General features: G+C 34.0%; 3 protein-coding genes across 4 annotated transcripts; 2 read left to right on the top strand and 1 right to left on the bottom strand.

Moving 5' to 3' along the window:
* Positions 1-5,638: 5,638 nt before the first annotated feature.
* Positions 5,639-7,619, top strand: LOC140828016 (equilibrative nucleotide transporter 8). Its single transcript, XM_073190984.1, has 2 exons — positions 5,639-6,226; positions 6,799-7,619. Exons 1-2 carry the CDS (start codon positions 5,716-5,718, stop codon positions 7,500-7,502), a joined length of 1,215 nt encoding a protein of 404 aa, XP_073047085.1. The 5' UTR covers positions 5,639-5,715; the 3' UTR covers positions 7,503-7,619.
* A 1,631-nt stretch (positions 7,620-9,250) lies between these two features.
* On the top strand, positions 9,251-17,241 carry LOC140825406 (CBL-interacting serine/threonine-protein kinase 24-like). 2 transcript variants are annotated; one of them, XM_073187162.1, is made up of 15 exons: positions 9,251-9,472; positions 9,871-10,039; positions 11,011-11,073; positions 11,211-11,283; positions 11,567-11,682; positions 11,769-11,843; positions 11,935-11,988; positions 12,292-12,417; positions 12,921-13,010; positions 14,140-14,262; positions 14,507-14,626; positions 16,240-16,356; positions 16,615-16,671; positions 16,747-16,821; positions 16,939-17,241. In XM_073187162.1, exons 1-15 carry the CDS (start codon positions 9,432-9,434, stop codon positions 17,032-17,034), a joined length of 1,395 nt encoding a protein of 464 aa, XP_073043263.1. In that variant the 5' UTR covers positions 9,251-9,431; the 3' UTR covers positions 17,035-17,241. The 2 variants fall into 2 exon arrangements, with proteins under 2 accessions (XP_073043263.1, XP_073043264.1); XM_073187163.1 differs by having other exon boundaries at positions 9,253-9,472; positions 11,211-11,282; positions 11,575-11,682.
* Positions 17,242-18,427: 1,186 nt separating this feature from the next.
* On the bottom strand, positions 18,428-21,877 carry LOC140825405 (EIN3-binding F-box protein 2-like). The gene is made up of 2 exons (XM_073187161.1): positions 21,618-21,877; positions 18,428-21,009 (listed from the first exon to the last, which is right to left on the bottom strand). The coding sequence occupies exons 1-2, from the start codon at positions 21,640-21,642 to the stop codon at positions 19,094-19,096; spliced, it is 1,941 nt and encodes a 646-aa protein (XP_073043262.1). The 5' UTR covers positions 21,643-21,877; the 3' UTR covers positions 18,428-19,093.
* Between the last annotated feature and the right edge of the window lie 1,430 nt (positions 21,878-23,307).

Genomic DNA, 23,307 nt, shown 5'->3' with positions numbered 1-23,307 from the left:
TTTTTGAAGAGATGAAATGTTAATAACATAAATTAATGACTACTGATGCGCATGCTCTAAGAGCATCCACAGTTGGTGGGTGTTAACTCATCAAAAAGTGTAAGGTCCACTGCTACATACTCATTATAACAACATATCTCTTTTATCCATATTCTTTTTAACATTCAAACTCATTATTTATGAGTCTCACTGCTACATACTCATTATAACAACATATATCTTTTATCCACATTTCTTAAAAATAAAATATATACAACTGTTTACAAATAAAAATAAAGAAAAAAATTAACTTTTTTTATATAAAAAACCAATCAGAAAATCAAAATTTAATATTTAAAAATAAAATTAAAATAATTCAATACATGTGGGACCCGCAGGTCATCAAAGCAGCGACGTTTTTTAAAAACTAATTGTCCATTTTTTAAAAAATAAATAAACTGACAGAGGAGCGTTCAATTGGTTTTATAAAAAATCTGAGGTCTACATGTCACATATACATTATATTAACACGTATATTCTCCTATATTCATTTTAATATTAACACTCGTTATTTGTAGATTTTGTTGTCAACTCATTCATCTTATTTATATTTTTCATATATTTCGGAACAAAATAATATTTAAGAAATTAATTTTTAAAAGAAATTGAGATGATGAAAATAGAAGTGAAAAGATTTTTAGAGTGATTTATGATGTAAAATATTATATTTTGATGTTTGAAATAATTATTGTAATGCGTGAATATATAAAGGGTTAATGAGATCCTACTCATGTGGGCATTGCCTTCATGAGAGGATGGATGGCCAAGATCTTGCCAAACATACAATTTCAAAAAAAAAAGTGGGTCCTACATATGCATGGACAAATCTTGACCATCCATCCTATCATAGAGGCAATGCCCGCATAAGTAGGATGAAATAAACTTATATAAAGCGGTATGCACACACTATGGAAGTGGACCACAACTGTCGACCACTTCCACTCTCCTAACAGTGAGATTGTATGCACACACCAAATTTTTAGTGTGTACGTGTATTCACGCGCAGAAAAACAATGTTTTCTCTCTCTTGCCTAGGTGGCAGTTACAACTCAATTGTGCATTGATTTAAACAACAAAATTGGTGTTATAACACAATTTGAACAAGACCAATGCAGATGTTCTTAAACTTCTTTTTATGTGCGGATATGTATATTTATTTTTCTCCTTATACATTTTTAGAAAATTGTAATCTGGTCTTGTATATAAATTTTTGTGATTTTGATCATTTATATTACTAAATTTCAGTTTTAGTTACATTTAAAAAAAATTTATAATTTTTCCCGAAATTCAAAAGATAAATAGTAATTATCAAAATTTAAATTTAAAATATAAAAGATCAAAATCGTAAAAAGACGTATCCAAATTTTCAAAGAAATGAAGAGCCGAAAGTCAATAGTACTAGCAAACTTCAAACTTTCAAAGGAGTTAAATTCCCCATTTTTTTGTCGTCTGATCATTCGAGGATGCAAGTGTACAACTACAAGGGTGGATTCACAAAGTCGATAAGAAAGGTTTTTATCTTCATTTTTATTTAAAAAATAGTACATATTAAATTTCACTATTTTAATCCGAGCGACCTCTACTAGGACCACTTATATGGGCAAATAAGACGAAAAAAATGAAAAAAAAAAATTAAAAAAATCATGTGCATCAATCTAATATAATGCCTCATAGTGGTAATCTTAGCTTGTATAATTTCAAAGAGGTCCCCTACTTGTGAATGAGTGGTCATTCAAGCATGCGCGTGCGTTTGTATCATTTTTGCGTGAATGTATGGACTAGCTGTTGCTGGTTAGCTGAGTCACCATGATTTACCTCCTCTCATATTCCTGTCGGGCCGGAGGGTGAGGGACGCCTAAAGTGAACGATTTCACCTTTTGGAACAGTGAATTTATGGGCAAATTTTGGGAATAATTTAGATTTGGACATCACTTTTTTTCATTTAAGATTTCTTGTTTGAAACATGTTATAAGCTTTTCATCCTAAATTATATCTTTTTTAATCCTATGTTTTAATTTGATTATAAATTCTTTTAATTTAATTATTATCAAATATGTTGACATAAATAAACTTAGTGATGAGTTAAAATTCTTAATCAATTCGATATATTATGTAATGTTGATTACAGTATGTCGAATTTGTATTGCAGTGCTTTATTTTCTCGATTACATGTATTTTTTTTAATGAAATTATTGTCAGTTATAATAAATATTTAAAAATTATAGAGTAAGTTCTTTGGTAATTTTCCAAAAATATATGTATAATTTTAAAATTATATATATATATAAGTTTTTACACGCATCCCAAAATAAATAGAATCCCACCGGCCAATTAGATTCCTCAGCTTCAGCCTTCAAGTCCACAATTTTGTAAGGAAGACCAAATCTTCATAATTCTAAATAATTGAAGAAAATTAGTGTTGATAATATTAAACTATTTTCACAGGCCTTTTTCTCAATTCTTTCTTCTTTCTGTGGGCTCTAAAGAGGAGCCTTTAGAGCCCAGACCACTCTTCATTAGTTCTCAGCCCATTTCTTGCATTTTTTTATTTCAATTTTCTTATAGATTCTTTAAAAAAAATTAAATAACTCATGACAACAATTAGACTTCTGTCGGTTTTGGTTTCAGTAGTGTATGACTGAACGTTTGTCGCTTTACCAAAAGTTATAGTTGGTGGTAATGGTGCAACTCAAATATTTTACACCGCACAGCAGCTCAAGTACCACGCTTCGATCGCTCTATCAAGCAAGGACAATTATTGCACCCAACAATCTCCATACCGATAATTCCACTCTTTCCAATCAATGAGATTCGAAGAATCAATTACGATCTTATCAACCACACCAAACAATACGACTCACTCAATTACCCCCACGCGATCCATTGGATGTCACACAAAAGGCTTGACAATTCATAAAGGAGGAAGCAACACGTACGTTGATGGATTGGTCGATGCAAACCATTCAATATCACTGGAATTGGGATATATTATTGGTAGCATGTGCTGCAGTAGAAACATTGGGTTCTCTCCAACACAACCCATCCATTTTCTGTCCCCACCATTCAGTGAGAATATATAATAATCAATCACCCATTTTATTCCAATTTTTAAACTCATATCAATCAAATCCCATGTCAATTTTAAGCATATATAATCCTCGATCGACTACCTATAACCACTGGTTCACCTTATTCCCCCAACAATGGCTACAAATATTGTACAAAAATTATTACATATTTTGATTTATGAAATAGATATGTCTATTTTTTTTTTAACAAAAAATTAGTGATGAAGTTTTAATTCATTCTCTATATTTATTTTATGACGATTCTATGAAGAAAGTACTCAAACATGGCCAAATCATGTGAAAATAACACAAAAGTCTTTGAATCGACGACACTTGCCATCTCCTGAAGAAGTGGCTTTTATTCACTTTTTTTTACGCTCTTTTAATTAAAGTATACTTTGAAATTTAGCGTTTCTTGATAAGAAGGAAAAAAAAACGACGTGACATTTTTGTTCATAAAAAATCAAAGATTCATACAATACATATATAATTGTAAATTAAATAGTAAAAAATAATAATTAGTTCATGGTGGGGGAGACAATTATGAATTACCTACTCATACTGAACTCACCCACTTAAAATGGTTTTTGATAATAAATTATGGTGTTTTTGTTTTGGTTTTCTATTTATTAATTTCATATACCTTAGCCATTTATTACGCAGTTAAAGTTTTACTGTTATTATGATGTATTGTCGCTGGGAAATTTTTTTTTTCCCTGGAAAAGACCTTTTGGGATAGAGATTGGACAGAAAACCAACAGTAGGATTTGTTCGATCCGACTTTTATCAGAGTAGTATCTAAATATTTTATCCAGTGATTAGAATAAAGTTGTATATATACGTTTTTTGTGTTGTTCAATACATTGCATCACATGGAAAAATAATATAAATTTTTTTATAACATTAAATCGAGTTTTGTAGTACTATTCATGTGTTATGATCGAACTAATCGAATAGGATATCTAAATTTTGGACGACGAAAGTCAGTGAAGACTTGCTGCTAATTGTTTTGTTCTGCATTTTCGTTTTGTTTGATCATGGTATTTAAATAAATTTTTATAATTTATCGATGATATGATAAAAAAATATTATAGTACGTATGTGATAAATAAAATACATTAGTCATGGTCTTTTACTCTTTTGAGAGTTCAAGATCTAGTGTCATCGAAAGTTTATGTATGTTTTTTTCGGGAAAATTATAATTTTGGATTTACATGTTTGTTTGTTTGTTTGTTTTTTTTTTTTTTTGTGATTTGTATATTTTAAATTGTCAATTTTTAATTTAATCAGGTGTCTTTCAACTTTTGATAATTTTAATCATTTTTCAACAAGATTGTTGACATAACAATTGACATTTAAACGTTATGTCAGTGCTACATTGAAAAAATAATAAAAATAAGAACCAAGATAGTGTAACAAGACCAAAATTTTGATTATATAATGGATAAAAATCGCAAAATACAAATATACAAAACCAAAGTTGTAATTCTTTTTGAGTATGTCCAACTCTAGAAATCGGGACATGACAAGTTTACTAATTTGAGTAGTGACAATTTTGTTTTGTTTCGTTTTTTTAAGATGATAGAATTCACAACTATTACCTTTTTGTGCACACGTAGTAAATATCCGAGCTAATACATTAACTAGCAAACAGCTAACTAGGTAAATAACTATGGGCAAACTATGTGCGACAAGCTCTTTCGAGAAAGTACTGATAAGGGAAATCAAATTCATGAACATTAGTCAAACACTCACCTATTTTACCAACTCAAACACCGATTACGAGCCTGGCGTTTTTGCTCTTGCTTCTTATAGGAAAATTCTATCCTCCACCCGGTGTAACACACCCTGTTACAGTGAGTGGGGGGTTGATATTGGTTATTTTATGGACCCATCTGAAATCGTGTGGGGCTGACCGGCTGACGAAAATCAACGATAAATACTTGCACTGGTTTTGTTCGACCCGGTGCAACATAGAAATTCTCCTTCTTATATATATAGTACTTAATGAATACTTAGTTAATGATGAATACTGAGATAGAAATGGAAAATTTGTGCAGGTAAATTATATAGATATTTAAGGAAGCTATGAAAGAAAGGCTAGCTAATTAAGCTAGCACGCGCCATATTGACGTGCACATGAATGTGACTTGAAGAGTATCATTCAACATGAAATGTTAGTGTCGTACCTATAATGCTTTCGATCACTCTAAATGTGTTTTGTTTGTGTAGCAAGCTCGGGTAGATGTACAAAAATGGATACAATAATATTAAAAAATTAAATATATAAGTTACGTTATGCGATTATTATTTTTACTGTTACAATTTATTTTTTGACATGTTCTCGAACACTTATTTCAGACTCTAGGACGTTCGTGAATCACTTTGAGAAAGCTAAGCCAAACACTTTCTAATAACAAAAATATTACATCAGAATTAGTTTTCCATAAGAAACGTGAGCCCATGCAAGTTCTGATAAAATCTCCTTCATATATATGGTGTGACACCATATTATATACGAAAACGTACGAAAAAACCACATCCCCACGAATTTCAAATGCGTCAATAAAACCCACACCCAACCCAGAAAATTAATCCACCTACAACAATGGAGGGTGGCAAAATTAATTCCATTAAAGACTCGGACTGTACTCCACCAAAAGACCCATACAAAATCGCATATATTCTCCATTTCTTCCTCGGAGCTGGCAACTTGCTTCCATGGAATGCGCTAATCACAGCCGTGGATTACTTTGGGTATCTTTATCCAAACAGACATATCGAAAGGGTTTTTTCCGTCGTGTACATGAGCTCTTCTTTGATGGTTTTGATCATACTTTTGAGCTGGGATTTCTTCAGGAGGAGTTTGAGCTTGAGGTTGAGGATGAACTTGGGCTTCTCTATGCTTGTCCTGTCGTTAATGGCCACTCCGATAATGAGTTGGAGCTGGCGGAAAAACGGAAGAATGTTGAGTTCTGATGCGGCGTTCTACACGGTTGTTGCGTCGGTTTTTGTCTGCGGAATTGCTGACGGGTTGGTGGGAGGAAGCTTGGTGGGGAGTGCGGGTAAGCTGCCGAAGCAATACATGCAGGCCATTTTTGCCGGGACGGCTTCTTCGGGTAAGCAAGCTCATTCGTGGCTTTGGAGTAGTACTTGTGTCGACTGAATTCAAAAAGAAATATGAGCAATATTGAGTTTTTTAGAATAAAAAATTCGATAAGTAATAATTCTTGAAAAAATAGAATAAACACCCTTTAATCCTATTTTATGACACATGTTTGAAGAGGAGTTAATTTTTTTTATTAAGATTAGAACTTGGACCTAACTCAACCCCAAAAGCTAGCTCAAGGGGGAAGATTGTCCAATCCCATATATACCACTCAAAAGTTATTTATCCAACCGATGTAGGACAATTAACATTTTTGTCATCAGATCATATAGTTAATTCATATTTTACTGATTGTGTTATATAAGATTGGGCTCAAAAATCCAAATCTAGTGTAAATTAGATGTTTTTGATAACTCGTCACCGCAATTAGTTAATAACTCATTGTTTCGTTTCTGAATATCATCTTTCCATTTGTCACAAAAATTTAAGACAATAAATTACCTCTCAAAAATCCATTTGTTGAACTTTGTGTCTAATATTGAATTAAAATTTTACATATTTCATTGATTTGATTGGTGGCAGGGGTTATGATATCTACGCTGCGGATCATAACAAAAGCATCGCTTCCTCAAACCCCGCAAGGCCTCAAAATCAGTGCACAATTCTACTTCATGGTCAGCTCAGTTATCCTGCTAATCTGCATCCTCTGCTGCAATCTTCTCTGCAAATTACAGGTAATGCAGCACCATTACAGCAATCTCCAAGATGGGTTTCTGCCACTCGGTCTCTCACCGCCCAAATTCCTTCGAATTCTCACCAAAATCCGCTGGCCAGGTTTTGGGATCTTCATGATCTACGCAGTCACTCTGTCCATCTTCCCCGGGTTCTTGGCGGAGAATCTGGAGTCGAAGATCCTCAGAGACTGGTACCCAGTGATGCTGATTGCGACCTACAACTTGGCGGATTTTGTGGGGAAATCGCTGACAGGGATCTATGTCATGAACGGTGTCAGGAAAGCTACGTGGGGTTGCGTGCTGAGGATTATGTTTTATCCTCTGTTTATTGGTTGTTTCCGGGGCCCGAAGTGGCTGAGGACGGAGGCGCCGGTGGTAGTTCTGACTGCGATGCTGGGGCTGAGTAATGGGTATTTGACGAGTGTGATTATGATTCTCACTCCGAAGGCGGTGCCGCCGCAGGAGTCTGAGGTTGCCGCCATTGTTATGGCGGTGATGCTGGGATTGGGTCTGGCTGCTGGGTCGGTGATGGGGTGGTTTTGGATCATATGAATCTTCAATAATAATGATCTAAAAAAAATTAAGCAACAATTATTTAAGGTCCAATTCTGTAATAAAAATGGAATTTAGTGGATAGTTTCCTTGTTATGTATATCTAAATTAATTTTACTCTCTAATTTCATTGATGAATATTTTTAAATTAATATGATATTTATTCGTCAGGCGGTTTATAATTACAATAATTAGAAATATTTTTGTAATAATAAGAATATTTTTTAATAAGTGATCTAAATATGAGATGTTTCATAAAATTGATTCGTGAGATTTTCTGACAATTTTTTTTGTGTTTTTTTTTTAAATCCAATAACTATTTATAAATCTTACAATTTGGATTGATTAATATATATTTGATACTATTATTATTAAAGATTATAAAGTTAAATAAATTAAAGTTATTTCTAAGGAGATTTGCTTTAAATTTTCAACATATAGTTGAATTCATTCAAAAAAAAAATGCCATAATACAAATTTGTTAGACAATCATTAGGCTATTAATAAATTATATATTAATGTTATATCTAAAACAGTTAATACTCGAATAAATATATTAGTAGAATCAGTTATAATTTTCGTATAATATTTGAGTACTAAATAATATACTAACTATTATTTGCGAGAGCATATACTACTACCTGGAGACACCATTTTTTTCATTTTACCTTTACTGTTTTTTTTTAAATTTCTTATTTATTCAACCATTCAATTAAAGTAACCCTCTTATTTTCAAATTCAATCCATCGATAATATAAAAGATGTACCACGCATCGCGTGTGCATGTATATATTATTATTAATTAATGTAGCACACTAGAGAACGCAACTTTTGTCACATTAATTGCGTATTTTTCCATTGTAAGACAATTTTCCAAATTCTATTGACCCTTCACATCTATATAGCTACATAGAGAGTCTTAACAAAAACTATAATTTGGTGATTCTTTCCCTGATTAAAAAAGGCCCTTCACCCTCTAATTCTAATTTTCATATTTTTAGTTTTGGTTCCACGTTTCTCTTAGCTACTTTCAAGTATTTTTTTTTTAAAAAATAATGTTTTTCGCTAAATAAAAATCCTCACATGTGTGCATTTTTCGATTTCAAAAATTTCTTTTACACTTTCATCCAATTCGGCATATTAATTTCATATTAAACTTTGTTTTCTCCTATTATTTTATATTTATATAAATATAAGTCTAAAACAAAAAAAGTTAAATTTATTTAGTTTAAAAAAGTATTAAATATAAGCACGCATCGTGTGCATAAAATTTCCGATGTCCATCAACAATGTCCCACTTATGTTATTATCTAATAGATACGTATATATGTAGTGTATAATTAATGAACAACTAGCTATTCTACACACGCGGTGCGTGTGTGTACAATTTTTTTTATAATTATTTATGGATTAAAATGAAATTTGACAAATTATCGAGGTACTAAAGTGCTATTTGAATAATTGTAATAAAAAAAATAAAAACAAAAATGTTTTTTGAAATTAAAAAAAAACAAAAATATAATTTTGATATCAAATAGGGGCAAAATAGGGAAATCAAAAAACAGACCAAAGACACCAAAAACAGTTATTCTAATATCAAAATTATATATATATACATGTGTATATATATATATATTAGTCGATCATATTTTAAGATTATAATTAAAGACGATAATTGTTTTTGTGTCCAAAGTCATTAGTCAAATATTACGCGTGAGATGATAAATAATTCCCTTCAAAGTCATTACGCAAGTATAAATCACCGTTTACCGGGTCGAATGACCTTATAATTATACTCTAAATACTAAAACTTCGATCGAATTAATATAATTAGTTCATGGATCGAGTTATTGAAATCAATCACGAGTTTGAGCTGCAACTCCGTCGATCGGATTCAGTTTTGCCGATAATTTGTGTTTCCCTGTGATAATGCAACAGCAATCATTTCTTTCCACCAGTTTTGAATTGCGGTGGGTAATTATTTTCGGTTGTGTTCAATTGTTGCAATTATTTGTAGTTGATTAAACAAGAAATCTTTGTTTAAAAATTGTCTTTTTTTATTTAGTAAATAACGTGCTTTTTGATTTAGGAATAGCAACAAATTTTCATTTTGTTGATGTTGTGTTCATTTTTGTTATATGAACGAGTTTCGTGGAGTTGATTGTCTGTAGAATTGTGGATGTTACGATCATTTCTTTATAATTGATTGATTTTCTGTGTTTGAACTGCTTATGATCAATAATATTCACATAGAATTTGTAGATTGCGATCATTTGTTGATAATTGATTGAATTTTCTGTTCTTGAACTGCTCCTGATCGATACTGTTCGTATAGATTTCTACTGAGGCAAATTTACTATTGTTAAAGTGAAATGAAGGCAGTGAAGAGAAAAGTGGGCAAGTATGAGCTTGGAAGAACCATCGGCTCTGGGACTTTTGCGAAAGTTAAGTTCGCACAAAACATGGAGACCAATGAGAGTGTGGCTATCAAAATCATGGCTAAAAGTACTATCCTCAGGCACAAAATGGTTGATCAGGTATCACATTATCTCTTCACTGATTGATAGTGTTGTTTGTTTGTTTGTTTTTTATTTTTATTTTTGGAAATAATTCAAATGCAAACTTGTGAATTATGTTCATGGACTTTTAGGTTTCACTGCTTAGTAAATGAGTTATTTATCCATAATCTGGACTTATGTTACATCAATATTCCCTCTTCAATTATACAAACCGAAATCAGGTGATCTCTGATATTGAGGAGCCTGGACCCAGTGTTAGGGGGTAAAGTTTTAATCAACAATTTTTGTGATTTTCAAAAAGGAATAAGAGCGTTTCTCTGAACCTGGGGCTATTGTGTGCCCGCGATTGGATGTGGCTCCACCATTTTTGCAAAGTAACGCAGCTTATATTCTTCCATGAATAAGTTTAATTAAAATAATTGGTTTGATAGACAAAGGTTTCGGCAATTTTGGGGATTCAAGGACTTTTTTGGCTCTTTTCAAAAGTATCAGTCATAAAATTTTAGTGGGAAAAATTTAGCTAAAGTTCTTGTGAAACGATTGAAATTTATGTCTCCTATTCCTCAAGTCCCAACTCCCAAGATGCACGGACAGCTTGTGTATGCATCGTCATCTTTGCTCTCAACTCACACAAGTACTACTGCCTCACTCTATCCTTGTCAATCGTTCAACTGGACATGGAAAATTCAAGATTTAGTACTTGAGAAGTTAGTTTTTATGATTACCAAACTACTCTCAGTATGAAAATATTCACGACGACAAGTGGCTGCACTCTCAGTACCCGTGTAACTATGGGGGTTACCATTCGAAAACCTAATGAATATATAGAAGTTCGCAGGTACTGCCATAGAAAAATTATTTTGTTGATTTAATTGTTGTAATTCTTAGGAGGACAAGCAATACATGCAAATTCACGATGAGAAGCTACATACATTTTCTAATATTTGTCCTGTCAAGTTCTATTGACAACTTTTTAAAGTTGTTAACAGATAAAGAGAGAGATCTCCGTAATGAAGATTGTCAGACACCCTTGCATAGTCAGGCTGCATGAGGTATGCCTTGTATGCTCATAATTTCCCTTTTTTGAGTTTGGTCTTTTGAAATTTACCAGAGGCATAGTTCTTTGCCACAGTACTACAGTAATTTTCTAGCGGCAGCCACTCTGATCTTATTGGTTCCTCCTTTGAAGGTTTTAGCCAGCCAGACCAAAATATACATTGTTCTGGAGTTGGTTTCAGGAGGAGAACTTTTTGATAGATTTGTAAGTTCTTTTGAAATCTTTTACAAAATGAGGTGAAATTTTGTTTATAGTTGTTTGTTCGTAGTAAGAAGTATTGAAATCATTTTAGTGCACAGAGGAATCCAGAATTAGTTATAGTATGGTACACATCCATTTGCAAATGTACATTTGTATACTTGTTTTTAATTGTTGTAGAATCTATTGTTGAAGTCTACCTTGATCATTTATTGTTCATCATTGATGTTGGAAAACGGACCTCTTTTTCCATTTTATGCATACTTGGCTGTTTGTTCTGCATTACTGGGGTACTCAGGTTCATCAAAGAAGGCTTTCAGAGAGTGAATCGAGGAAATATTTTCAACAACTCATTGATGCAGTTTCACACTGCCACGGAAAGGGTGTATATCACCGTGACCTAAAGGTGTTAGTCATTTGTTGAATGACTTGAGTTTTGTAACTATCGTTTAAGTCAAGGTATTGACTGTAGTTTGAAATCTCTTTGTGTAGCCTGAAAACCTGCTTCTTGATTCTGGAGCAAACTTGAAGGTTTTGGATTTTGGACTTAGTGCGTTGCCTAAGCAGGTAAGGAGAATAAAATAACTTTTGACTATAAATCGTATATGCTACTCGCTTGATTTGTTTGCTTTCCCCTCTGTGCTTATGACTTCACCAGGGAGTCGAACTTCTGCATACAACTTGTGGGACTCCAAATTATGTTGCACCTGAGGTATTGTTGTTTATCTTATCAACTATGTAGCACATAAAAAGTGGTAGATGATGAAAGTTATAGTATATTCGACCATGTTTGTTGAACACTAAATGATCAGTAAATAGCAATTATTTTGGGATTTATTATCTTCTTAATTATCTGTTGTGAAACTTTGTTGTTTGTAGCTGATTTCAGTTGTTTGAACTCGATAAAACTTACTACCTAGAAGTTCACAATTCCTTGGTCCTCGTCTTACTACTGTTGAACAAAATCTGCCATCTTCAGTTCAGTTCTTACTTTCTAATTTTAATTTGTCTTTAGGTATTAAGTGGCCAAGGTTATGATGGCGCCGCTGCTGATTTATGGTCCTGTGGCGTTATCCTTTATGTGCTACTTGCAGGACATCTACCATTTGATGAAACAGACCTTCCCTCCTTGTGCAGCAAGGTTAATCAGTGACTCCTACTTTTCAGACATAACATAGTATAGATGTGTTGATGACCTTTGTGATGGATTCAGACACTTACATTGTTTTATATGAATCACTGACATATATTGCTGTCCAGAAATTATCTCGACATTCCTTCATTTCTTTTCTATTTCTGGACTAGTGAATTTTACGTAGATATTTTACCAGTGAAGCTCTCGTGCTATCTAATTCATCGTTTTGTTAATGAGTTCTCAGCACATGTAAATACATTCAATGAACTCTATGTTGGCTATAAACTGAAAAAAAAAGGTAGCTTATGATTGCTTCCCCTAGCTGAATCAACTCAGTTACTGTTAAATATTGGTTGCTGGTGACTAACGACTCATTTCATGCACTTATCAGGCTTTATCGATGATTTAGTTTTCATCATACATATCTCGCATACTATGGTAGAAACACAGTCACAGGATATCCTTGTTGGCACCAAAAATTTCTCACATTTTCCTCAATTGCTGTGCAGATAAATGCTGCCCAATTTTCGTGTCCATGCTGGTTTTCTCCAGCTGCAACATCATTGATACATAAAATCCTTGATCCAAATCCTGTAACTGTGAGTAAAGTAACCAGTTCTTATTATTTATTCACAGACCATTTAATGTATTTAGCCCTTTTTTTTTGCTTTTTGAGCGCCATACAGCTTAAACTATGCTTCTGGTTCACAACTTTTGTTTATCATGTGAAATTATTGGTTTCGGCATGGAATCTTTAGCTCCTCAAACTTAGATCGATACGAGCTGACAATCTGGAAGTTCGGAACTATATTGTCCTTCTATTTTAGTGGTATTTTGGCTATTAGGTTCTAAATTTGAACTATTTCAATTGATTGGCAGATTTGTCCAAATTCAAAATATAATTAAGGTGTAGCAAAAACTTTGCAAGATATATGTTGGTGAATGGGGAAACCGAAGAACGATCTGGCATGCCCTCTAGTTAATGACCAGGAAAATGGGTTGGGTCACCCTTGCGCTTACAGAAAATGGAGTTAAAAGTTAGTAAATGTACTATCTTTTAGTTGGAAAATTGAGCCATATTTATGCTAATTCATTTTGCAGCTTCCATCATCAAGCGTAGTTATATGAGGGTCCAATTAGAGCTTAACTTCTAATGAGAAAAACGATAGTGGGTTATGCATATGATGATATGACGCAAATCATTCACATAAATAATCAAGTGTGATAGTTTCAATGTTGTACATCTTATTCTTCCTTAATGATCCCAGTTATATTAAACAAATTTTTAGAATTTTCTTTTTTGTTCTGTTAAATAAATGAAATAAAAAGAGTTCTCATTGGTTTCAGTTCCCCCCTTCCCTTTTGCCGCCTGATTAAAAATCCAATTGTAGTTACAGCGAGTTATAATGACTTATATTTTGCTTAGTGCTTTTGTACAATGCAGCGCTCCTAAGTTCATTTTGTAACCTAGATTTCGAGGTTAGCATTTTCCATGTGATGTACCAAACTTTGGTATTTATGTGATGTAATTCAAGTTTACTTCAAAACTCTAGTGGAGAAAAAGAAGAATTGGACCACGTGACACCACTCCACAAATTAAATACAGTAATTGTTCTGTTTTGTAGTTCACTGGCCTTTTTCTCCACTTTTAAAAAAATTGTTTACTTTCCACTTGAAAATTGATTATCAAAATTCTGATACTTGAGATGGGCTTTGCCGTTTTTGCAGCGAATTAAAATTGAAGGAATAAAGAGAGATCCGTGGTTCCAGAAAAATTATGTGCCTATTACACCTAGAGCTGATGAAGTGGTGAATCTGGATGATGTTACTGCTGTTTTTGATGGCATTCAGGTTAGATGATTTCGAGTTTTTTCTTTGTAAACTGTGTCCTTGGTATAAGAAAGACCCTTGTGGTTGAGAGTGATTTTTCAATTAAATAATTTGACAGCTTAACTGTATGCTATCATTTTGTTTCATGCTATGACCTGATCTCTGGTTGTCAATCAATTTTTTACCTTATACTATAAAAAACAGAGCATAAACCCTTTGTTTGTATCAATTGATACCAAAATACTTTCGGTTGTTGCACTTGCAGGACAAATTTGTGAATGAGGAATCACAGAACAGTGATGATGGGCCTTTAATAATGAATGCATTTGAGATGATAACCCTATCTCAAGGACTGAACTTATCAGCCTTGTTTGAAAGGCGGCAGGTATGATGAGTGTCATTAAGGTTTTATTACCTATGTTCTTAAGCACAAAAAAGTATTTTATGCATCTTCTAGAATAACTTTTTAACAAAATTCAAAATGGAATTTTATGGCAGTCATCTACCTAAAATACCCGGTATGATGATGATACAATTGCCATGTAGAAACTCTTCTGCGAGTAAGATAATTATGTTTATTGTATCTTTTGGATGAAAGAAGGGAGTCATTTGGCACGGATTATGGGATTGGGGCTGCGTTTGACTCATCCACCATTACCGTTAATTAATGAGATGAGATTCCAATTGGCACCTAAGACCACATAAAGAAATGTAGTTTGGTCTCTGTTCAATTTTTTTTTTTTTTGAATGAACATGGTCTATGTTCAATTTTACTTTATATCGTTGGATTATTTTGAAGCTTTCTGAATGGGATATCTTTGCTCTCAAGGTTAAAACTCAAGTTATGCAAATTATTGGCTACAATATTCCCACACAAGTTGAACTAAGCCCAACAGTTCACTTGTTTATCAATAAAATTGTACTTAAAATTTATACTCATGAAAGAATATAAATTAAATGAAAAAAAAATAAGAAATTTTATTTGCATAATTTACCACTTCACTCCAAATTTACAACTAAAATTGTCGTGTCTTCTTTCTCTCTGAAGTGAGATAAAGAGATATGAAAATTCACAGAATGTCTTTTTCAAATTATTCTTCTTCTTATACCTGGGTTCTTGAAATTATTTTATTGGCCTAAGAATTTTTTTTTTCACATAACTGTTGTACACTTCAATTCAATAAATATTCTTCAAATAGACTTTCTTTTACCCTTTACTTTTTTGAGATCGTGGTGGCTTTCATCTAAGTCTAACAGCCATCTGAAAGGAAGTACGGTGCTTGGTGCAGTGCATAATCAACATTTTTTTTTCCAATTGGAGGCCAGATGGTGCCATTGGCTCTAAAAAAAATGTACTGGATTCATAGCTGCTCCAAATTTTGGTTTTCTGAAGCCCATTAAGCATATGCTGTCTTTACTGTGAAAAGTAACTGTCCCCCCTACTGGAGGAGCAATCAAAATGTGGCATTTTTGGACTGCGTAATGTTTTGAAAAATTTTGAGTAGCAACTTTTCTATTGGCTATAATTTTGGAAAAAGTGGCAAGCTTTGGATCCTGTAACTAGTATGAGAGCCAAGGTTATATATTTGACTCTAATGAATTACAATGTGATATAACCATAGAGACAAGATTGTTGTGAAATAATAATTACCTTAGCTAGAGTATTGATCGAAATATAGCATTGGGCCGCTGTACGATTTAAAATATTTGAGTTGTATTTTTATCTATTAACAATAACTTCTGGTAAATGCCAAGCTCGATCTCGCGGTTCTAGTCTCGTGTTATCTTCTCAATCTGTTTGTACTTTAGGTCCTCTAACACATATATTGTTAAACTGGTTTGTCCTATAAATGTGTTAGAACTTCGAGTAATTGTTAGAATTTGAAATTAAAGCATTGGATATCCAATAATCTCATAAACTTTTTGTTGAATGTATGTGCGATGCGTTTAGTCCCAAGGAAGTAAGATAATTTTACCTTGTTTTTATCCTATTCAAAGGATTATGTAAAGAGACAGACTCGTTTTGTTTCTCGCCAACCTGCGAAAGTTATAACATCAGCAATTGAGGCGGCCGCTGTGTCACTGGGTTTCAAGGCGCACACTCGAAATTACAAGGTCAATTTTTCTCTCATATTTTGACAAATGCTTTTATGAGTTTCTGGTTGCGATGTGCTGACTAAAAATAGTGTGATAACCTTGTGCGTGATATCTTTATAGCGAATTCAAATCTGTTGTGTCATCTACTTTCAAATATTTTTGAGTGTTTCGACATGGTAATGATGCTGATTACTGAAGGAAATAAATGAAGGGGTCTGAAATTACACATTTCTGCATTTTAGTGCCCTAATTCTTTGCAACTAAAATGTCTTGCAGACAAGACTTGAGGGTTTGTCTGCTAACAGGGTCAGTCAATTTGCTGTTGTGCTGGAGGTATGCTTTGATTTCAAAGAATTCTTGGTTTCTTGTTCTGTTAAAGAAAATATACATCTTATTATCTTTTTGAAGGTTTTTGAAGTTGCTCCATCTCTTTTTATGGTGGACGTTCGCAAGGTTGCTGGAGACACCCTGGAGTATCACAAGGTCACCCTTATTTACCGTCATCTGCTTTCTTTTCAATATTTGTAATTCTTCCGACAACTTAACATACTTGAACCTCACCAATTGTTTGATTTGTTCTCATCTGATTGCTTCATGCAGTTCTACAAACATTTATGTGAAAAAATTGACCGTATCATTTGGAGACCAAAGGTAAGCATGCCGAGCTCCACTCTGTTTCAAACAATGACTTGCTGACCCAACTCAATGGTGTGAAGCAAGTTGATGCAGAAATCTAGCCTAACTTGTTATATGGAAGATAATATAAGAGTAAAAATTGTAATTTTAGATGCGAAGATATTTGCGTGTACTGAGTGGTGTAGCTATGTAGAACTACTACTGTTACATTGGTGTTACTTGTAGAATATACGGAATTACTCTCAGAAATAAGCCATCTTATATGTATTTTTTGTCGAGCATTTAAAATCTCGTAGTCATCAAACAAACATTACTCTCATATGTATGTGGAGCTGGTTAAATCTAACTACTCTGCAGTGTCGCTTGATGGACCTGCGCCTCTCCCTCTTACATGTTCTTGACTACAAATAAAACAGATCGAATCGAACTAGTTGGTCATTTGTTGCAGTTATTTTTTTGTAAATGAACAAAAAATCATCATCATATCATAAGAAACACTTCTAATTTATTTATTACTCTCATTAATTCGTCTAATCTAACTTTTTAAAGTTACCAGAACTTCAACTGAATCTACCATAAGTCAACTAAAATGTAAGAAAATGAAAAAATAAATTTGAAAAGTCGACAAGTCTAGCTCTGGAATAGGTCGTGGTCATGTGGACCCAATAAAACCAGTCCATTGAATCCATAAAACCCGACAATAACTTAATTCGAGTTTGATGACTTTTAAATATTGTTACAGTAGTAATGCATTGAATTCTGTCACTTAATGCAAGCTGATGTCATAAAATGTTGTTATTTTTCAATACGATTTGACAAAATTAAACAACGACCTTTTGGGGTTGGGTTCGATTATCGGAAACAAAACTATATAAAATGAATATTCAGAACTTTGTAAGGAAAAATATATTATTATATTATTTTATCTTAGTCAAGCACAATAGAATTGATGTGACATTATATAATCTCTGGAAAAAACCCTTCTAATAACCACATATAAATTTTAAACATGTTAATGGAAAAATTCTATTTAACACTAATGCCTAGCTCTTAGAGTTGTACATGCAATATTAAATTTGCTCTATAAATTATGATGCCACAGTTTTCCACACACAGTAAAATTATTTAAGTTAATATTTATGTAAATAATTAATATATGCGAGAATTTCAGATTTAGAATATAGTGTACTAAAATAAAAAAAAATGGTATTGCACATTTGAAAAAGGCAAGAAATTGAATGAAGTACTAGTTAATGCCGGATTGATAAAAATGGATAGAAATATTTTGTTGGGAACATAAATTGAGAACGAGACTGATATTTTGATTTTATTTAAGAAAACTCAGAACGAAACAAAAAAGCGATAATTTTTCTCTACCACTTTTTAACAAAACCTTAGTGTTGCAATAAAATATTACAAGTCCAAGCAATGAAAATTCAAGGGGAACACAAAGTTGAGTTGCACAAAACACACAGTTTTATTACATCAGATATCAACGGTCAGAGGTACAATTACAAGACGAAGGAACCTGCAAATAGGATTCAATAATCCCACTAAAAACAACCATAGAGATCTGTCATGGAAACAAAAATAAGCTTAAGCTCCCATGCGAAATCTCGGGTCACAGGAACCCAAAATCTGTATAATTGCCCAAAGAAGACCACCGAACATCAAAGACAAGTCGAACACAGCACGATAATATGAACATACATACATGACTCCTAAGATATGAAAGTTTCGACAGGCAGACTCGAGGAAGCTTTATTGAGAGCATGCTATGGGCAGTAGCACGAGGCTTCACAGATTGAAGTGGAACACGATGCGGGGAAGGCCCAGTGGCAAGGTTTGGTATCTGTATTCCCAGGAAACCAAAGGCAACGAAAGAGGAAGCCTCTCATTCGAGAGGCTAAAAAGGATGAACCAGGCTTGTCAAGTACAATGAAGCCTGGAAAAACGGGTATTAAAAAAAACGATATGCCTTTGGTCTCCATGGAAAACAACCTTGTCAAGTGAGCTATCCGAATACCCCCAACATATTGAGGGCAAAAACTATAGATATAATGGCTTCTATCGCTTATGCAGACCTTTCAAAACCTCCTTGGCATGAGGTTTTATTGATTTATGAAAGGATGTCGCATCTCCACAACATCTCCGTCAAAGACTCAATGGTGCCGCCGCTGATAGAATTGCAATGCTGGAGATTTAATCCAACTAGTGTGCTCCCAAGTTTTTCAAGAGCTGTCATGCACTTGTTTGATATCATAGAGCAGCCAGATAGCGAGAGGATCTGTAAATTTTGTTGCACTCCACAAGATAAAGCATAAACACCAAAATCTGAGATTGAACACTTTGAAAGATCAAGATCATTCAGTAAAGGGCAGCTATTTGCAAGGGCTGCCAAGCTCGCATCAGTAACCTTTTGGCAACCATCAAGATTTAGCAGTTCAAGTGTTTTTCCGTGAGATCGAGCCAAAGAAAAGATAACTTCATCGGTTAAGTTCACACATTCACTAAGATCAACCTTAGCAAGCCCAGCTTGGCAACACTCGAGAAGTGGTAGAAGACCAGCATCTGTGATTCCACAAAGTCCACTTAGATCCAAGTGATGCAAATGTGGGCAGAGCTTTCCAACCATGGCCAAGCTACGACTTCCAAATCCAGGGCAGCTGCGGATGGACAAAGATCTAAGGGATTCACAAGGAGAAAGGGTCAGAGATTCTTGAGATATATCTTTAATACCCATGCACTTAACCAGGGAAAGGGACTTTAGTTTCGAGTTGGAGCTTGAAAGAGAGTTCAGAATCCCTTTTTGAGTAATCCTGTTGCACTCCTCCAATAGCAAGCTTTCAAGAGAACCAGCAGCTTTGGCGAAAGCTACAAGACCATCATCGGACACAAAGCAACACTTACGAAGGCACAAGTGTTTCAGGTTTTTGCAGCCCTTTCCCATTGCTTCGAGACTCAAATCTGTTGTACCCCAACACGAAGTTATCGCCAAGGATGACAGCATTTGAAGACCTTGAGCGTTTCCCATTACCCAGAATCCCTTCTGGCTCACATTTTGAAGCCCACTAAGAGTAAGCGTGGTGATGGCTTTTCCATAGTGCCCTATAACAGCGACAGAGTAGTCGGTGATATTCAGGCCCTGCAGTTTCACCTTCGTCAAGACCGTAGAACCTGAGGAAATGACACTAGCAATACCCTGATCTCCAACAAATGGGCAGTCTTTGACGGCTATTGATTGTAACTTGGGACAGTATTTAGCAATGGCTTGCAGACTCTCATTGCCGATTTTTGTGCAAGATTCAATTGTTAATGCAACCAAATTGGGACAGCTCTCTGCAATTGCAACTATCCCTCTGTCCGAAATTGAAGGACATTGACAAAGATCTAGTTTCTCCAACAAATGGCATTCCTTTGCGATTTCAAATAGGCCTTCATCACTAATACAGGGCAGATTCCACAATGAAATAACCCTGAGAGAAGGGCAGCCACGAGAAATCGCCGACAAACCAAGGTTAGTGACGTTCCTTAGAGATTTGCTTCCTCGGATGGAAAGTTTTCCAAGCCCACCACGGCTTGAAGTACCAACAGCAATAGCCGAAAGCCTAAGATCTGTTGCTTTCTTGCCTTCTACGCACCTTGTCAGGTATCCATCACATTCTACATCAAGATCTTTGTTTAAAGCTTTATCTATGTTCATTGTGTCCAACATTCCGTTCGGGGTTTGGATTCGGAAAAAATCGGAATTTCGTAGACTGCTCAAAAGTGTCAGCCAATGCTTGGAAACACAAGCAGCGGCACTTTTCTCTCGGCCACCGGGTAAGCGACTGAAGATCTCAAGTAAGCATTCATCAGGGAGTATGTCGATGGATGGTTTCTTATGCTCGTATAGTCTCCCTCCAAAAATGTCTGGGACACTAACCCGTGGACGTTTTCTAGAAGGGCAGTAGATCTCCTCATGAGAACGTAACGAGAACATGAACCCAGAATCTCTGGAACAAAACGTGCTCCCAGCGTAGAATTCATCATCACCTGATTCAGCAATAATAATACAGTCAGATATATATGCAAAGCCCTGTATCTTCTTTCACCAAAAGCAGCAAAACCATGAACTTCAATGAAAATAAATCCACATAGAAACTATGCTCTTTCATTTTTATGTTAAATGATTGGACACATACATAATAAATTTGACTGTATATTCATAATTGGAACACAATTAAACACTGATTTCCCAAATCAAGAAACAAGGTGAAGTTTTCTCAAATCACAAATCCATCTAAAGATCTTAACAGCTAATTAGATCCACTGCATAAAAGGAAAAGCGGAGAAAACCATATAATTCAAGAATTTTAGCATTTTCCTAACCGCAAACACAAGCAGCAACAGAAGGTTATTATCGTGATAAATCAAGCAAACAAATAACTTCACAAACCCTAAATTCCACAAGAAATTAAAGGGATTCTGCTCAATGACCGAGAAGAAAAATTCATCGACTACTAACGTTATTACACCACAATCATGAAGAAAGATATCGCAAACACATATTAAAAAGGAAAAAAAAAACAAATTTCCCAATTTGTATGAATAAGAAAAGCATTCAAATCACAACTTAAAAGACCATAAAAGATAACACTCACCCCTGTAATTAACCAGAGCAGGCATGGTTGTTCTTCACAAAAAAACCCAAAAAAAGCAAAAAAGACAAAGCTTTTAACAAGAATCAACACAACCCAGATCAAGATTTCAGCAGAGATTAGCATTCGAAGAAAAAGAGGACCCAAGATTTCGTCAAGAAACCCCACTCAGTAGGGGCAAAAAGGTAGAGAAAAGAAGGACGAAACGTAGCTGTTTTGCTTTGTTCTCACAGCAGACATACAATGTATTAGCATTATATAATCGGGAATCAATTGCATCATGCATGAATTTAAATATATCAATTACACTTAATAATAATTAATTATAGGGCCATATATTTGGTTTGGTGTGAAGTCTTCAGGTACATGATTGTGGCCGAAAAATCAATGCATGTCTTCTCTCAGTTCTTGCATGGTTCAATAAATCGTTACCGAGAACCGGATCTCCCGGTCACAGCACCATGGTCCCGACACTTGTGCTAAATCTGCTCTCTATTTGCTCTCACAGGTAACCGCGTGGGTCAATATTTTTTCTATTTCTCAAAATAAATAACATTTTGTACATCCAAAAAAACATAGAGAAAATATATATTGTTATTCAGTTGCTATAAATCCTATTTTTACAATATTCTTTTCTTTTAACTACGATGCCGAGTTCATGAAAATAAAAAATACCATCGACTTACAAGAAAAAGTCTAACTCATGATCATTGATCAACGTTTTTTCTATTTCATAAACTCGTACACCCCTATGGTATATGTTATTGCTATTATTTTTTCTTTTAAATTATACCATAATAATTGAGTCACTTTATGGGAAATTTTAAAAAAGCAGGCAGGCAGGCAGGCTAGATGAAGATGAAGTTTCGACGAAGATGAAAATTGACGACATAATCCAGCAAGTTGGGGTCAACTAGCATATTTGTTAATGTCAACTTGGTAGTGAAATTAATTAGTAATTCCATTTGATTAATTTTATTGCAGCCTCCATCGAAGTGAGCAAATACAATTCATCGCGGAGGTACATCGCATGTGTCTTTGGGATGGGGTTTGCCCATCTTCTTTTCAATGATATGAATGGAGTTGCCATCATCAATTTTGAAATAAATAAAATTCGAATATTTTATATATATTTTTAAATGTATATAAATTGTCACGATGAATATATTATATTGAACATCTCTCAACTGGGGAAGCTTCTGTCAAGGGATTGATGAAGTCCCCTACTCCAAGGATGATAGGCTTACTTCAAACTCGATATGAAACTTCATACATCTGCGCATTTTTATTGACCAAACTCGTGAAATGCTTTTGTTTCACATAACTACGTACCCTAGTTTAATTGATTTTTGCAGTTTAAATATGGTCCCTATCAGTTAACTCTGTTTAACAGAATTTTTTCGACCACCACTAAAACTGAACCGATTGAATTGAGTTAATCTAAAGATTAGGAATTAATCGAACCAAATTTTGAATTAACTTGATTCGTTCAATTAATTCGATTTAACCGAAATTTTATTCACAGAATGCATGTTTTCTAAACATCCAGAGCAAAAATCTGAAAAAGGGTATTTTGCTTTTTAGTTTTTAAAAACACTTCTATGTTTTTCAGAAATTTTAAGAAAATCGAGTGATTTGGTTTTATTTTGGGCTGTATGTTTTGAGATTAATTATTAATTATTTTTTAAAAAAG

This window comes from Primulina eburnea, chromosome 3 (assembly GCF_022965805.1).
Source record: "Primulina eburnea isolate SZY01 chromosome 3, ASM2296580v1, whole genome shotgun sequence".
Classification (NCBI taxonomy): domain Eukaryota; kingdom Viridiplantae; phylum Streptophyta; class Magnoliopsida; order Lamiales; family Gesneriaceae; genus Primulina; species Primulina eburnea.
The sequence above is the reverse complement of the archived record's forward strand: the minus strand, read 5'-3'. Positions and strand labels throughout refer to the sequence as shown.